Source organism: Lepisma saccharinum, chromosome 10 (genome assembly GCF_977018435.1).
Source record: "Lepisma saccharinum chromosome 10, izLepSacc3.1, whole genome shotgun sequence".
In the NCBI taxonomy this organism is placed as follows: Eukaryota; Metazoa; Arthropoda; class Insecta; order Zygentoma; family Lepismatidae; genus Lepisma; species Lepisma saccharinum.
Window position 1 is genome coordinate 29,595,126 of NC_139238.1, and position 18,951 is coordinate 29,614,076.

The 18,951-nt window shown below is 37.7% G+C and overlaps 1 protein-coding gene across 9 annotated transcripts in view; it reads right to left on the reverse strand.

The window, feature by feature from the left end:
* pum (pumilio) overlaps positions 1–18,951 on the reverse strand; it is a 254,522-nt gene that overhangs the window by 40,723 nt on the left and 194,848 nt on the right. For all 9 annotated transcript variants that reach the window (XM_083129691.1, XM_083129696.1, XM_083129695.1 and 6 more), the window contains 4 exons: positions 18,483–18,576; positions 11,389–11,469; positions 5,882–6,033; positions 3,614–3,755 (listed from right to left, as the gene is read on the reverse strand). In XM_083129691.1, coding sequence (XP_082985817.1) covers positions 3,614–3,755; positions 5,882–6,033; positions 11,389–11,469; positions 18,483–18,576 — 469 coding nt within the window. The remainder of the gene's footprint in view (positions 1–3,613; positions 3,756–5,881; positions 6,034–11,388; positions 11,470–18,482; positions 18,577–18,951) is intronic.

Genomic DNA, 18,951 nt, shown 5'->3' on the forward strand with positions numbered 1-18,951 from the left:
CAAATTCCTGTTTTTTCATTGTTAGGCTCAAAATATAAATAGTGACCCTCGTACAACAGTGCAGCAAATACCTGTAAATCATTGTTCACCACAGAAAAGGAAAATAGTTTAATTTCATATTTATTTGGAGTAACTTTTCACCAATTGTGACTATGAGTGATGTTATGATGAAGGAACACTCGCAAAGATCATCCATGACTGAATTTGAACCCAGAAAAGGATAGATCATATTCTGTGAACTAGTAGGTAGTTTCTGTCGACAATCATCTCTCTAATTTTCAAATATCACTATGTATTGGCTAAACTGTAATTTAACATAGAGGTGATGACTATATTGACTTCCAATTTCACTGTTCTCACTTCACGATCCATATTTGAAGACCCACTACACAGACAGGGACAGTTACACACATACTATTGGGCTTTGAGTGTATGCTGTTTATTTTGCCTGGTCGAGCATTATTCACTCATGACATCATGATGAGCAAAGAGCTGTCAATTCCATAAGTTGTCTAGCATTGTCCATGCGAACTATTGGGCTCAAGTGAAAACCTCGACTACTAATCAACATGTCCTGTCACCAACATTGACTGTAAGAAACTTTTGAGAGAGAACCATGTTCAAGGAGACCAAAAATATCCAAAGTTGAGTCATTATCTTAGATGCTACGACTCTGATTAAATTGAAATATTATATAAACATTATTTTTTTGTTCTTCCAAGAAACCAGGCAAATTGAAAATTCCGTCCAAAATATCGGATCCACACATGTACATAGAGTAATACAGGTGTACATAAGCTCCAGTACTGTGCTCAAACTCTTATAGTAATGAACAGGTTCCAAAATTAATAACAATGTATGTTTAAAATAAAGTGACACCATGAACTTCAAAAAGCTCCTCATTTAACACCTTTATGACAATAAACTTGGAACTGTTTTTTGTAACACAATTCCACCACAAACTAACCTGTGTGTTTTGCAACAGTGACAATTATTAATAACTTTCTCAGTTCAAGGAGAGTCATTCCGAACCTACTGGAAATATGGCTCAACTACAATTGTTTTCAATTTACATAAAAACTGCTCAAAGATGACATGCTTCCTCAATACATGATATGCAGATGACAGCATAGCAGTATTTATAAAAATAAAATAAAAATAGTTAAGACTTGGTAACTTCCATAGCAAATAAGTTTATGACAGAATTGAAAAATCAGGACACAGATTAACATATTGGATCTTGCAATCAGGAGTTTTAAAAAAAAAACTGTAGCCACTGTATACTGAAAAGCATAGAAATTAGGGATGGGCTGATATGAAATTCTGGCCGATACCGATATAAAATTTTCCGATACCGATAACCGATATTCTACCGATCCGATATAAAATTAGATATGGTACTTGAAGAACATGAAATGTTCCTTGATCTCCTTAACAAATGTGTGTTTTGAGGTGACTGCAGTGCAAAAGAAGTTGAATATTTAGACAATTACTTTTTTAAAAAGTAGGGCATCGAGATTGTCCATAAAAATTACAACAAAATGGCAGAATTTTGCACTAAATTATAAGATATTTATCGATATATCGGATCGGTAAAATAATCGGTAATATTACTGATAAACCGATACACCAATATGGCTATATCGGCCGATACCGATAGAGTACCGATTGAACGGTCCCATCCCTAATAGAAATCAATATTCATGCACTATCCAAACAACTGCCTATGCAGAAGGTCAATATATGCTTAAACAAAGCTTTAGACAGGCATTCTCCTACTGTCTCCAGGGAAGAATATAAAAGAAGAAATACGAAATAGGACTGAACAGCACTATACAGAATGCTAACTAATATTATCTATCATTCCCTGACAACGAGAGCAATATATGCGCTCGAAACGTTGGAAGCTAATGTCGATTTAACCTTGCTGGTAACTCGAGAACACTTGTTCGAATCATGTCGCCAGGAAAGCTACAATTCCTAGAATGCTAACTATTCACATGGTACAGCAAAGCATAAAGGCAAATCAGACACCCAAACCACCTGTCAATGAAAAAACAAAAACACCTCATGCCGTTACCATCTCCACCTTTAAGCTCTGCAGTCATTCAATATCAACATATTGTAAGCCAATAAACACAAGCACAGGCGAGACTTCCCTCCCTCTTGAAGGGATTGGTGAATATAATCAGTAATCAGTAACAAAGAATCCAACAGCATGCTGATTTATTTTACATCACTTTTCTTCCACTTTTGTCTAATCACAATGATGTGAATGAATGGTGATTAGATGAAGCTGATGAAGGGACAATCGAACACAATCCTTATAGATGTGCAAAGAGACATTGTCTTCTTCCCCTTACATACCTATTAGACCAAACAACACACACTTCGCTGGACACACTACACACATCAAATGCAACTCAAAAGTGAACGACATATCTTACTGGTAGTAAAATCAAACAAGCACAAACCACAATGCACTTTCCCCACGTATTAAAACACTGATAATGGTTACTAATATTGCAACAATTAAAAACCAATGAATACCACTGCAGGTGAACTAGCTATGGCAGAGCTTCTACCAGCTCTCAGCAAAACTAAACCAGAAGCTAACCAAGATGTAAAGCAACAAGTTTCAACATGGAAAGAATCAATGTTGCAGATAAAGTGAGTTCCTGTTTCAGAAGAGGGAAAAAAAATAAAAAAAAAAAAAAAAAAAAAATGGGAATAAGTTTGCTTGACATGTCCCCACTTGCTTTTCAGTAGCCCCTAAAAAATGTTCTTGTTCAAATTCAGCTGCATTCAAACATATGTACATACATATTTCTATTTAATGTATCATACAGGACAACAAAGATAAGTTACATTTCAATTTAAATTGCTGTGAGAATATAACAAATTAAATAAATGATGGATAAATGTGAGAGAGTCTGTATGCATGCATGACATGTACTATGACAGGATACTATGAGCAAAGAATGTGTTGGACTTGCCTTTAAAATGGCAACACAAAAATTGTGTTTTTCACATTTCACCACTCTCAAACTCGGTTTTGAATGCATCATCAGGGGAAGGAGTTCAGGTAGGTTACAGGATGTTTCTTGCTGCTGCCTTTTAAAAGTTCAAGTCCAACGCGACTATACCAATGAATAGTGTTAGTTTTTTTTTCTATTTTCCCTGAAATGTCGAAATATATGGAAAAATTCACCATTTGGAAGACGCTCTCAAATACAGGATCAGTGCTTCTTATACATGCTTGAATCCATCCCTCCACCCCAGAATTGTGTTGCAAAAATACTCGCACACAAACCAGACCATACTATTGAATGCAATCCATTCATGCACCTCTTCCTAAACCATACTCAATGAAAGAGGTTAAGGGAAGACAGTACAAAGATGCACAAACATGCAGTAGGACGTAGGACAATTTCTTCTACTGGGAAAACAAATGAGGAAATGAGACTTTACAAAGTCACTACATTAATTCAGTTCCGGTTCATTTCTACAGGAGTGCAATATCCTACACTCCTCATGTCCTTTCATTCAAACACATGGCAAACTCATTGTCAAGGGGTGGAATGGAGGTTAAAGGCCACGGCAAAGCACTTACCTGCTGTGCCTGCATTCACGATGACAGGTGCTGGGGAGACCAACCGCATCGGCGTACCATTGCCAATGCCTCGTACATTGCCCATCACTATTGAGCCATTTTGGTCGTAATATGCAGGTATTACCTGATATTGACCCTGAACCTGAAAGACAGCAGAGAAATAGAACTTCAGTAACAAATTATAGACAGTTACACAAGGTGTCCATCATAAAAACTCCAGCATATGGAGGTGTATTACATTTCAGGTTATAAAGCTGAGATTCATGATGTATAGAAGAAGATATGCACAAAATACAAATGGAAATTTTGTAGTGCTTGCTCACTGAAGCCTGTGGTGTTGTGGGTCTGGTGCAATGCACACCCAGCTTCCATAAAATTCCAAAACTAAATGCTACGAGCTCTAAACCAGGCCCTCCCAACCTAACCACATGTGAATTATTAGATCTAAGGGGAATTGTAGGCTAGGAATGTTAAGAGAATTTAGATTTGATGTTTGTAGAAGTTAGAAGTTGGGTGTGTCCCGCACCATACCTGTGGTACTCCAGTTGATTTTCTAACCGGTAATTTAGCTGTGACCGTAACTGTCACTTAGGACTCTGGCCCTGATAAACACTACAAAATTGACACATGAGCTTTACAAGGCTCTCTCACCCCTTTGTATCCCAGCTGGATCACCTGAAAATGTTGGGAAAAAAAAGGAAGGGGAAAGCAGGATCATACAAATACAGTGTATGATAGAATTACCACAAATGATGATCTTCATGCTGCCACCTACATTTAATAATTGTACATATGATTTATCTCTATGCAGATCACAAATCCCATTCCATAGCACTCAATTTACAGTAACATATTAGGAGTGATTTAGAAACAGTTTGGCAAAAACAGTGATTAATTATGTCAGTTGTTTAGTTCATATATTTTAGAAGTCACACACTATACTGCTTTGTGAACTTCAAAACAGTTACTAAAGACCTTGTCAAATATTTCCCCATTGATTCATGTATAAACACTTTAGTTGGAGTTATTTATATACATTACATTCTTTACTAATGAGTACTATGAATTAGGAAAAATGAAACTGGGAAAGCATGAATATATGAAGTTAATTTTTAGCAGGTTAATGTACAGCTTGCACTTGAGAAAACTACGAGTACCTCTACATTTAATTTTGTAAAATGTGTGGATCACTGCTCATTGTCTGGTTGTCAAAATAATGTTACCAACTGTGTAATCCATGTAGACACAATATAGGAATATAGCATTGCATTGCAATCTGTTGCAGAAATTAGGATTCATTGCATAATTGTGTCTTAACAGTGGCCTAAGATTTGATTTGATGTTTTAAGTCCACTTTATGCACAGAAAGGCCAATCGGGACTGGACCTACAGTTTAAAGTGGAATCCGAACCGCTATGTGCATCCACCGGGTATCGAACCTGGGACCCCTTGATTTCAAGGCGACGACGCTACAACAGTGGCCTAAGAATTCTTCCACCTACACCAAAGTAATTCTTTACAGCGGACAAGGACTTGGTACATAAAATGTTTTACATCCACTGAAAAAATACCACCCTCTTCCAATTCTTCTTTTGGGGGGACACCTAAAATCCCCCCCCCCCATACCTTTGAAACTTTTATATCCACCCTTTGGACCTTATTTAGTGCTCTGCAAAAAAACAGGTTTTGAGTTAGGACAGACATCATCCATTGGAAGAGGGACGAGGAAAAAGGCAAAACTATTGAATGATTATCAAAAACTTTGAATGGTTGTAGGATGCTAATAGTACCACATTGTGCAATTTTTTAATTCACTTTGGTACACTTAACAGGGTCTCTAATAGGATTCCCACCCAACATTTACATTTTCTTCTTCTGTTTGCATTTGACATGAAGGAGGTACAAAAATTTCCCCCAAGAGTCACAAAGACCAAACAAATAAGAGAGCACACTAGGTTTTCAGGTGCAAACTGTACAACTTTTAGGATGCTATTTGTTAACTAGATCCTAAAATTGACCAAAATCAAGTACTATTTGCAAAGCAACATATATGTGAAGCAAAATTTACAATGTCGATTCAACAATTTAACTGTATACATGCACAACATAAAGCTCTGTACATTAACTACAACAATATTAATATGTGCATATTTTTACGTATTATTTCGTATTTTATGTACAAAAATATACAGAAAAGTCTGGGATAGTATCTTCCTAAGAATCCTGTAGCTCAAATAGTTTCAATACGAAGATTTTAACTTCCAATACCTGAGTGAGATTTCCAGTGTTGTTGCTTATTTCATTTGCAGAAGATGGCGTAAGCGGTCTTCTCTGTTGTGTCGCTGCTCCCTGCTGTATAATGTTGGCAGGGTAGACACCCCATGGTGCCACCCCATAATACTGAGGAACAACTGTAGGACCTATAACAAAAGAATGTTTTTGAAGATGTGCTCACAGCACTTCTAAAACAAAAATTACAAATTTTGCCCAGGAAGATCCCATCTCATTTTTATGAAAAAAAAAAAGAAAATCTTTACAAAGTTTAAAGTCAATAAAAATTACAACAAAAATTAGCTGCCACCACCACCAAAAAGGCACGTATTAGAACACACATGCATGCTTCAAACATTTATGACAAGTTCTACCACACACACAATATACAATAGTCAAAATATTCAAGTGAAATTGCAGTGGTGTATATTTTTTGTAAATACATTTCTACGGGTAATGCTACAAACTTTGTTAGGATCATTTCTGAGAATTCTAAACCAGTATTTACATGCTGACACAATCAGGTACCAATGTAGAAATTTGTACATTTGTACTTCAGTTGCTTTTAATGAAATTTCTAGAATACCAATGCAACTGATTAGTTTTATTATTTGTATCAAGGTAATATTGTAGCTTCCACTGTTTCAACCAGCAATGAAAGCTTCAAAAGAAAGGATGTACGTACTTTATGTTCTATCCATTGCTAGAAATAGAGACCCTTACACGTACTTTTCTGTTACATGAATTATGAAACACCTGTGAAATGTGGTACTACTGTATAATTACAGCAGGGTATTCCTAAAGTTCTTCCCACATTTAATTTCACTATAACTTTGTAACGAACAGAGATATTTCACTGAAATAAAGGTTGTACTGCACAGCAGTTTTTAAAGTTTTACCTGGCAATGCTGTGCATTAAGAGGATAACATCACTGCAGCAATTAGGCGATTCCAAGATGGTGTCAATTCAGAAGGCAGGTGGATTGGCCTCAAGAGGACACACATCAAGGCTCGCAAGATTGCCAGACCTGGCTCCGTGTGACTTTTAGATGTGGGGATATGTCAAGACAAAAGTGTACGGGGAAAAGCAGAGAGATCTGAATGACCTCAAAGCAAAGATATCTGAAGTCAGTCGGCATTTCCGATTCAGGACGAGATTGCAGGAATGCATCGATATGGGTGGTGCCCAGTTGGAGGTGTGGCAATGAGAATGACAGACATGCAGTGCTGCCAGGTAAAACTTTAAAGACTGCTGGGCAGTACAAACTTTATTTCAGTGAAATGTGCCTGTTCGTTACAAAGACGTAGTGAATTTAAATGTGGGAAGGACTGTAGGAAAACCCTGTATAAATAAGTACTCAAGTTGTACTTACGATAAACGAGTTCTCTTGGGTTATGGGTAGTGTCATTATTTTTTAAAGAAAATATTGTGATTTTACTAGTGTGTGGCATCCCCTCACCCCCCCCCCTTTTTTTGCATTCTATAGGAGCTTTAGTGGAGCAAAAAATTATACAGAATTCCTGGTGGCAGTGTAGTTGGATAGTGAACCAGAGTCTGTCATAGATTTGATTTCCACCACCGGCAAAATGAAATTGGTTCGCACGAAGTCAAGAGAAGAGATGCTCTCGCTCAAAACAGCGTTAGAACAAATACAGGTAAAAGCACTAGGCAATGGATGATGTGCAATTAACGCTGCATGCTAATAAAGAACTACTGTCCTTCACATTCACAGAATATCCCGCCGAAGGTAATTGTGGGCAGGCAACAAGTGCACGAGATTGAATCATATACCAACTGATACATTGGTACTGTTTCCAACTCTCACGAGTCTTGGAGGTGGTACCAAATAACCGTTTACAGTTGATCATTAACACTTACATTATTTTCATTAGCATGATAAGAATGGCCAGATCTCTACTCGTCAAAACAACACATCGAACATGGCTCCTTTCTCATTAGTTTCAGAGAGAAACATTTTATACAGCGTAGTGTATAATATCAAATTTTGGCAATGACAAAAGCTGAAATAAACATTGCAGAACAGTCTTGCAATATTTTTTTTTTGGGGGGGAGGGGGTACAACACATACCATCAGTGATAATTTTCCGTTATCATCATTTTGATTTCTTCAACCAACAATAATTTTTTGGAATTTTATATTGCACTTCTTAGGGTTTTTCTATTTAATTACTACTATATTCTAAGGAATCAGAAACAACTGGATGTAAAATGTTTTCAACCTAACATCCACACATATCACTGATGCACGTTCAAATGGTTTCTCCTAATGAGGATGAAGTAACCTACTGTGCACTCAAGCAATGCACCATGTTCACACTGGACTACCCATACAGGTGCGGAATCATGTGTTTAGGTTCCCTGTTCAAGATTTTCCCCACTTATGGGCATATTTGTTAGTCTTTTTTGGCACAGAGTTCATTCTTATTTCGTGTGTAAACATCACAGATTAACGACTGGCAGGGTGAAGACATTATAATTCCAAAAAACAACATTAGGAATCACCAGCCTGCACTTTCTTACATCTCTGAAGGTTTATCCTGAAACAGTTCACCACTCCGAGTGATCTGCTCTAAACCCTTACTAGCTTTCATAAGGAGAGCTGAAAACAGCATGGACTTCGTTCTTGGCTCGCCGTTCCCATTATGCAAATCTGAAGACTAAGTAGCCACATTTGCAACAGAGATATGAGGAACACAATAGACTAAGGATTTCGGATGATATGCACAAAATAATTTTCCCTCTTTAAGGACCTGAATAAGTCTGTGATATTATTTGCTTCCCTGCTAAAAAAAAAATCATGAAACAGCATCAGAATAAACTATAGCCTACACCTAAAGATTTAAAAATTTCTTTCCTTAATTATAGATTCAACAACAATTACATGTAAATACTATTTTGTCTAAAATGTATAAAAACGAGGGACAAAATAAAGATCTAAGTATTCTTGTGTGATTGAGGTTTACACCACAAGCAAATTAAGAAGGTACGCTGTTTCCATCACAAACCACAAGGAGCGATATGAGAGAAAGATCTACATGGAATGGAAGCTAGAATCTTATAAAGCCGGCTTTAGATGAAAGCCTTCCTTTAACATTTTTGCTAGCATAAATGCTATGCAAATGCTTCCAAGAATCTTATATTTACACGAAAGCATTTCATGTAACTTTTCGGCTAGCTTTTGCGATTACAATGTATAACATATACAGCATAAAAGGCACGTCATGTTACACCATCTATGCTGAGTGAACGGTGTTTACATTTGAAAAAACTAAAATATTATTCCGTCCATGTACAGTAAACGTTGTAAAGTATGTATTTAAGCAGCACCATTGTTTTATACCTAATAACTGTTTATACGAAACGTTATTCCTCTGGGTTGAATAGTTATCGGCTTTTAAACATGTGAAGTGACACATTGTTTACATCTCACGTGGCTGCCATTTCATATGCACTTGTGACCTAGAAGTCTCTTCTGATTGGTTATGCTACAAAAAATGCTACAGAAATAGGACGGGTTCTATCCTTGAGAAATGCCTTGAAATATGCCATAAGATTTTTCACTTTAAACGGTAACGTTTTGGTCATAACACAAATGTTAAGAAAAATGTATTAGTCTAAAGCAGGCTTAAGGGTGCTTATGGAAAGATTACTAAATATAACTGCATAAAGTACATAACTGGAAATGAAAAAAGGTAGGTCAAATACACGAAAAATGACAAAACCACTACTAGCATGTTCATACTTCACATATTTTTGGTAACAAACATTTTATCTAGATTAAAGATCTGCTCATAATTTTCCAATGTGAAATACAAATGCAATGTTAACTTCTCCAAATATGTTTCCACAACTGAAATACTTGTGAAACTTATGTGAAACTGCCATCCGTTTCTAACGCCTGACTAAACACACAATGGAGGATCTACACTGTCACACAGAAGGTGCAGTACTCAAATATGAAACTTTCTTTTTGCCTGGTGTAGGGTATAGAAACAAGGATATTTGTTAATACTGTTAACATTGTAACAAGTTGTAACCTTTATGTTTTATAACTGCACAATTTCAGAGGTAACAGTTTCATTGGCAATCTATGAATTTGGATTTTCTTGCTCTTCACTTCACCGATATATAATTTTGGCCAACAACGTTGACATTTTCTGGAATTGCGCAACTACTTGTATCATGATCCTCAATGGCATTAATTCATTCATTAAAAAAAAAAACTGAGGATTGTTTTGTCTCACATCTTTGCTTCCAATCAAAACCAGAATGGACTTTTCAAAGCACACTAAGTTAGCTATCAAGCTTTACACTGTAATTTACACAACTCAGCACACAAAACTTTTAACCAGAGTATCAGTGGAAATGAAATCATATAATTTAACTTTTGTATTACATCCACATGCCAGATACAAGTTCCTTAATGAAAATGTCAAGAGCAACGTGTACAATAGGTAAATTAAAAAAAAAAAAATACAAAAAAACTACTCAAATCTGAGAAGATACTTCATAGATATTTTGAAAATTAGCAAGTTACAGCAATTATTTGCTCCTATCAGGTTAGTTTTGAGCACAGGGTGAAAAAGACCTAGAAATGAATCTAAGCATGCAAGTGCACTGTATCACATTTTGGAACAATAACACTACTTGCATAACTACACTGTACACTTATTTGATGGACGTAAAAGCTGGGATATGAATGCATGCGAACAGATCAATGCTCCTATAAAACAAAGCAATGGAAAACAAAATTTTGTCAATATTACCACAATCTGATATGAAAGAATGCAGACTATGCGCATGAAAGATTTTTACTAGCACCATGGCCAGTGTACAAAATCTATGCAGATAATCAGTGACGGCGATTGGGTTCCAAAACTAGGGGGGCAAAGACCATTTAATTTCCCTTGATAGATAAGGTTTACCATGGTGTGAGAGTAAAAGTTGCAAAAAGTTGACCTAATCGCCGCCACTTCAGATAATATATCTGAATCAATGAGAAAGTAGTGTTCAAAAAAAGGTTTTTAAGCAGGCAGTTAAAACAAAGTAATGGCAAACATTCATTCCGAAAGTTTATTTGGAGATTGAGACAGATGAAACTAATAGAGCATATGCCTACCCAAACCCCTTGCAAGAATTTGCACCTCATACCACTTCCCCATGAAATGGCCATTTTATTCTGAATGACCTCTCTATGGGATAAAGAGTAGGATACTCAGCCAACTACCTTTTTCACTTGCCTTTCATATTGCACATACCACAAAAATAAACTATATTCAGACCTACATACATGTAGCAACGGTGGTTTTCTCTACAGTAAATTACAAAATAACATATTAAACTATTTCTCCAACACATAATGAGAAGACGAAGACAAGTAGTAATTATGGAAATATCGATTTTACATATATTTACATCAACGAAAACTTCAACATGTACTTTTACCAAGCTGTTACATCCAAAGTTAAGTAACTCCACTTACCTGCTATAAGAGTTCCAACATATGGTTCTTGTGCATTTATAACATAGGGTGCACTTGTAAATGCAGCAGGACCAGCAATACCTGAAAGGACAAGAAAGATTATGAGCAACAATCCTTACAACACGCAAACTACATATTTAACTTTTGTGATTAACAAATTAAATTACATGAATTAAAATTGCAGCCCAGCAATAATAATAAGATAAAGGCATGTGGCACATTATATTACTTATTTATGTCAGGCCTTCAATAATGATTGGCACTTCCCCATAACTTTTGGAACGTAGCAGTTTCAAAAGCATACCTAGTGTGTGTATGGGTAGAGGGACGCATATTGCCACCAGATGACGCTGCTGCATCACACAGGAAGAACAGTGCTGCGTCATTTGGGCAACAAAAGGCAGTGTGGTTTCTTTGGAGGAAAGGAGAGGCTGGCTGGTTCGGACATCAACACGAGGCTAGCAGCCATGTGCAGGAACACTGTACAAAGTCACATGACTGTGTTTTGCTGGATGTCTGCAAAAGTGGCACGGACTGTGCTGAACATGGCATCCGGCAATTGCATGCAAACCAGACATGATGGATAACAGCAAACAGGCATATCCCATTCAATGAACTGGAGGATGCAACAGGACTGTCATGCAGAATCCTTTATCAGGAATTGAAGATGGAGACAACCAGTGCACACATGAATGGCGACAACTTCCAACACTCGCTGTGATGTCACCATGCTTCTCATACACCAAGGTATGTCCCTAGCAAATTTCATTACATTATGACCAATAGCTTCATTTTAATAAGCGAAAATTAGGGGCAGAGAGCGAGTGAAACGTGGAGATGATTATTCACTACGTCTTTCAATTCACGATCCATATTTGAGGGCCCACTACCACAGACAAATTAGTTATATGTAAACTACTGGTCTTTGAGCATATACAGCTCATTTTGCTCATGTGAACTATTTGACACTCAAGCAAATAGCCCTTGCTGCAGCACTATTTTACACCTTAGTAACATTTCCCCATACTGAACGTTCATGAACAGCACTATTTTATAGTTTAATATTTAAAAAATATTCGCACGGACAAACGCTTTCTGTAAAAAGTTATATAATAATAATAATAATAATATAATAATAATCCGTGCGCAACAGCCCATGAAGGGCCTAGGCGTACCTACCGACTGCCGGTCTCCCTCCCACGCTTTCATTCGTCACCTCTAAGCGTGGAGATCTTCAACCGGTATTGGAATAGTCGGGGGGTCGGCCCGACGTATCCCCAGCCGTTATAGTAGCAAAATCTTGGTTGAGTCACTTTTTGGATACCCATTAGCTAATAATTTGTTTTTGCCATACATGAGCTTTATTGTATGTGTCTACCCAATGGCATAGTGGTAACACTGTTATCTTGTAATGGATAAGCACCAGGTTTGATCCTCAGTGGAGACATATTGCATAAAGATTTTGATTCAATTTTAAAACTGTAGGCCCAATACATGAACTTAAAATAAATTTTCACTTTTGCAAACTTGTGCCGTTCATGTCACAAAAAAATAAGCAAATGTTAATATTAAAGTATTATATGTTTCAAGACAATTTAAAACTTTACCATTCGTAATATGTATGCAGAGCTACATGCGTACATAGTCCCCATTTAATACTTAAGATCAGTGTGCTACTACAAAGGTGGTTGATTAAGATCCCAAAGTAACTTACAATTCAGAGTACTGTTGGAAAATGGGCAGACAAATACCTATAATAGAATGAACCTCCCTGAGTGCATAAAATAATGATGTCACCTTGTATCCAAGGGTTTCCAAGTTCCATCTGCAATGGATGCACAGTGGTTCAGGTCCTATTTTAAGCTGTAGGTCCAATCGCAATTATTATATCTGAGCATAAAGTGGACTTTAATGATTTTCTTTTTACCTCATTTTTTGGCCACTGTGTACTAGGACAGTGTTAGTGTTTCTCTTTCTTTCTTCTTTTTTTTTCCATGTGTGTGTTCACATGTCAAATTAAAACAATGAAAATTATATCATACTATTAGATTCTATTTACAAAATATGTACAAAAGTACTATAGTTGGCGAGTGTTTACACACTTTGTAGATATATTTACAAAGCCTACTGAAATATGAAGTTAACGCTTGGGGAAAAACCATCCATTCAAAAAAAGCAGGTATTTGTCAGGGTTGCTACGATTTTGTGATTATGAAATTCCCTGACATTTCCAGGTTTTCCAGTCCAAAAATTAATTCTTCCAGACATGTTTATCATCATGATTTTTGCTTTCGAACCTTGCGTTTTTAAATTAAATATAACATGTAAAATTACAATCGGCATAAAATGTATTGGGTGAAAAGTAGCCAGAGCATGGTGCTAATAGCTCCAACTCCACAATGGAAACTGCTCAACCAAGACAAGCAGGTGGGAGTTATTTAACATTTGTGCAGGAGAAAATTACCATTGTTATGGGCCCAATGCAATTTATCTTTCCTTTGGCAGGCAAGCCTGGTAGGTAAAAATCAAGATAAAATATATGTTTAGCTCGTGCAGGCAAGCGCATCACACTTGGATTTTCCTACTACAACAGTTATCGCCTGGAAAAAGCAGACGAGACAGACCCAGACGCACAGTTAACAACAGCGCACCTAGTGGCAGCCAGAGAACTACAAACAAAAGATGTGCGTCAAGCAACAGTACAGCAAGTTCCAACGAGGATGGTGGCAGTGGCCACTGAAATTAATCGAAAAAGAAATAACAGCTTCGCGGATAAAAGTGAGTACTAGTTTCTCAAATATGACATTGGGATTATGGTAGTTGTCAACCACTTTCAGCAGAACCATTCGCTGCTCAGTATACGAGGTGTGGCTAGAAAAAAAGTGGATTGATATTGCTGTAGACAAACGGCAAGCTCAAGCGGTGCATGTGTGTATAACGTGATATCCTGCCTATCGACTGTGTGATTGATCAGGCTGTGCGGCACTCAGTTCCGCTGTAGTTTGTGGACCAAGTAAACCGTACATTAGGGATGGCCAAACGGATCCGGGTCCAAAAGTTTCGGGTCTGGATCTGGATCCGAGAGTTTTGTATCTCAATCCCATTATAATATTACCACACCTTAAAAGGTATTATGATCTTAGATTACAAAGAAATTTTTCATTGGTTAGTCCTTCAAGATTTTTTTTTCAAGTGTTGTTCCTAAAATAATTTGCTACGCATCGGCTAACACACTCAACACACTCGTGCACAAAAATAAGCTTACTTGTTTAACATAAAATGTCAGAGGTGATTTTCTAAATGCCATTGAAACGAATATGTATTCATTCAAATGTATTGGAAATGGAAACACACATAAATGTGAGACATTCCATTCCAGGATGAAACATTTAACAAGATAGAAATGTTATACAAAAATTATACAATTGTTCTACAGTTACAGTTTTAAAAATTAAAATAAAACATTATAATATATGCAGTGTTATATAATGACAAAGTGTAAGACTAACAAGGGAGGTTATCTAAGTGTCCCCCTCCGATTTCCATGAAACTTCGCAGGTGTATAGGGGAGCCCAAAGGAAGAAATACATGTTATTTGTTTCTGCTTTAAAAAACTGTCCTAGGGGGCAACCCCCCTGAAATGTCAAGATGAAGACAAATTTAAGTGGGCATTTGACCCCTGTGTCCCCCTCCGATTTCCATGAAACTTTGGCAGGTGTATAGAGGGGCCGAAAGGAAGAAATGTGTTTTTTGTATCGGCTAAAAAACTGTTCTAAGGGGGCAACCCCCCCCTCAAATGTCAAGATGAGGACAAATTTAAGTGGGCATTTGACCCCTGTGTCCCCCTCCAATTTCCATGAAACTTGGCAGGTGCATAGAGGGGCCCAAAGGAAGAAATACATGTTTTTTGTTTCGGCTAAAAAAAAACTGTTTTAAGGGGCAACCCACCCCCCTCAAATGTAAAAATGAGGACAAATTTAAGTGGGCATTTGACCCCTGTGTCCCCCTCCGATTTCCATGAAATTTGGCAGGTGCATAGAGGCACCCTATGCCATATTTACGTGATTTCGAGGTCAGATCCTCACTTCAATTTCTCCTCATCTTAACATTTGAGGGGGGGGGGGTTGCCCCCTAAAACCACTTTTTAGCTGAAACACAAAAACACGTACTTCCTCCTTTGGGTTCCCCCATACACCTGCCAAGTGTAATGGAAATCGGAGTAGGACACAGGGGTCAATTCCCACTTAAATTTGTCCTCATCTTGACATTTGAAGGCGGGTTGCCCCCAAAAACAGTTTTTTAGCTGAAAAAAAAAAGTATTTCTTTGGGTTGCTCTATACACCTGCCAAGTTTCATGGAAATCGGAGGGGGAGACTTAGACCTCCCTTGTAAGTGTATTAATTACAAATCGCGCAAGTGCACGCGCGCGCGCGCGCACACACACACACACACACACACACACACACACACACACACTATAAATATATATATATATATATATATATTAGCAGGTAACAATATGTTAAACACATTCTTACTTTCCAAAGAAGCGCTCATGTGGGATGGCAAAACTGATCCGGATCCGAAAGTTCCAGATCCGGATCTGGCCATCCCTACCGTACATCTGTGCTGTCTGAAAAAAATGTTAAGTGTGAAAGTGGAACAGCGTATCAATGTGAAGTTTCTTATCAAACTCGGAAAATCCGCCACAGAAACTTAGGGTTTATTGAAGGAAGTGTACGGAGATGAGTGTTTATCATGCACGCAAGTGTTTGAGGGGTTTCCAAGGTGTAAAGAGGGACGAGAAGTGACCGCAGATGCCTTGCATCTTGGATGGCCTTGCATATTTAAAATGGAATCAAACATGCAAATGTTGGTGAATTGATTTGAATTGGGTACCCGAAGGTCAAACTGTCAATCAACGTTATTTCATTACGGTGCTGACGACCATTTGTGAGCGAGTAAGAAGATGACGACCTGATTTGTCAAAAAGCAAGTCGTCGATTCTTTATCAGGAAAATTCTCCTGCCCATACGGCATTGTCAGTCAATGCTTTTTGGCCAATCATGGGATCCCAGTGTTAGAACATCCACCCTATTTGCCAGATCTTGCTCCATGCAACTTTTTTTTTTTTTTTATCCCAAAGGTCAAATTAGCACTGAAAGGAACCAGTTTACGACCATAGGATCTGTGAAAAGAAAAGTGACAGAGGTCATGAACATGGTTTCAGAAAATGATTTCCAGCACTGCTTCCATCAATGGAAGATTCGTATGGAGGTGTATCGATAGTACAGGGGAGTACTTTGAAGGGGATAATGTTCGTATTATACAAAATAACCAATAAAAGATTTTATAGTAACAGTCCGGTTTCTTTCTAGTTATACCTCGTAGTTGATATGAGGGCACGGTATCGGGTCGTGGCCAAGTGATTGAGAAACAATGCACTAGAGTACTTTACCATGTTGACTAATATAATTTGAACTAAAATGCCTCCATATGCTGGCTTTCTCAAATAAAAGTTGATCAGGTAAATAGCCAAAAGACTGCCTCTTTACATGATGTAGAAGGCAAAGTACAGCCGATAACTGTATCAAAAAACTCTATAAAGCAAAAAGAACGTTGTGTTTAAATCTTAAAACATTGTGCATATCGATCCTTTATTATATCAGCAAATTAGAGGTTCAAATATGATTCCGGTTGGACTATCTTCCAGAGTCAAAATATAGTGAACAACAAACTGAAGCGACACACGACATGTGCATCTTGCCCCTTGCTGTGTCTCTTCGGTTCGAAAGGTTGCATTGATTACTGAGTGTTGGCTTCCAATATACATTTGTCTCGTGTCTCTTCAGTGTGAATTCTCCCTAAAACAACGAGCAGCCACTGAATATCTGACAAAATATGGGTGCTAACTTAAGGACACCATATTCAGCTATTGAAGGCTTATGGGAATGCTGTAGTGGGCATTAGCAATGTGGGTGGGTAAAGACATTTCAAGGAGGGAAAACCAAAATAGCAGGTAAGCCGAGGAGTGGTCATCTGTCAACATCAGTCATCGCTGTGCTGACGCGTTGATTCGAGAAGAAAAGATTCATGGCAGTTCAGAATATTACGGATGCTTTGAAAGTGTCATTTGGTTTTGCACAGGCGATAATTTCTAACTGATTACCACAATATTTGTGCTAAGTGGATTCTAAAGCAGTTAACAGGTGAAGATCCGAGGAGGCAGGTGGAGGTATGTCAAGGTCTCCTGGATGCACTTGAAACTGAAAAAATAAGCATTCCTCAAAATATGATAACTGGGGATGAGACATGGGCATGTACCCTTACTTTCTGGCATGACCCAGAGAGTAGGGTTCAATGCAAGGAATGGCGCCACAGTGGTTCTCCACATCTCAAATTCGTCTGCTGATCAATACACAAGGTGATGACAACAGTGTTTTGGGACCCACAAGCCATTATTGTAATTGACTTTCTGGATGGGCAAAAAAAACCGCCAGGGAGAGAGACCGACAACATTATTACTCAAGAGGGGGAAGGAGGCCATCAGGAAGAAGATACCACAGAAAGACGTTCATTCCATTCAGATCCACATTTGTGATGCATGACAACAAACGTCAGTCTTGCAAACCTGCCAAAAGGGGTTGGTCCGTGGTGCCTCTGATTTGGCCCCTTCTGCATGCCATGACTTCTACCTGTTTGGACCTACATGGTCTCATGGCCTACAACTTGGAAGAGGTTAGATCAGCTGTAAATTCACGGGTAAGAAAGCAACCTCAAGAATTTTACCAAACTGGATTTCAAACTTTGGTTCGAAAATGGGGTATACACGTTGAAAGTAATGGTAACTTCATTGAACAGTACTTTTGTGTACAGGAGACACGCTACAATCCATGCAAGTTTGGCTTTGATCGGATCATTATTAAAGTTATGGTGATGTAGGAGGCATTACCTTTTGATTCGCCCTCGTATATTCAGGTTGTGTTCAATATATCTTATGAGTGAGTGTAAATTAAAGCCACCAAACCATCCCACAAATTATTAAAATTTATTAAAATTTAAGAGCAGACTTATTTCCTGTTAAGTGTACTTACCAAGTTGCTGTTGCTGCTGAGTTGCCAAATACTGCTGCTGTTGCAATAACTGAATTTGCTGAGGGGTGGTCTGTTGTTGGTTACGAAACAGTTGCTGAAAGAAAAGAAAGTATCCATGAAAATCTGAACATAATAAGAGAGAACAAAATAACAATAGTATGTAGATTTCTAATTATAAGATGAAGTAAGTTTTTTGACCTCACAAATTCTGAAATTAATAAATTGTTACAGTGTAGAATGTTGGAAAAAGTATGCAAGTATACCAGTTTCCAGACAAAACCATTCTCAACCTCCAAAACAGGGTGTGAAACACTTTGAAGTAAGAAGTTATGGGTTTGAATCCTGGAAGCGTCATGCGTCGTTTCACCAGATGGCATACAGGAAAATTTTTAGCATCGCCACAAATGAACAAGAAAATGTGACAATGACCTACATAAATGTGTGACATCCAATGTAGTTTGTCTTACTC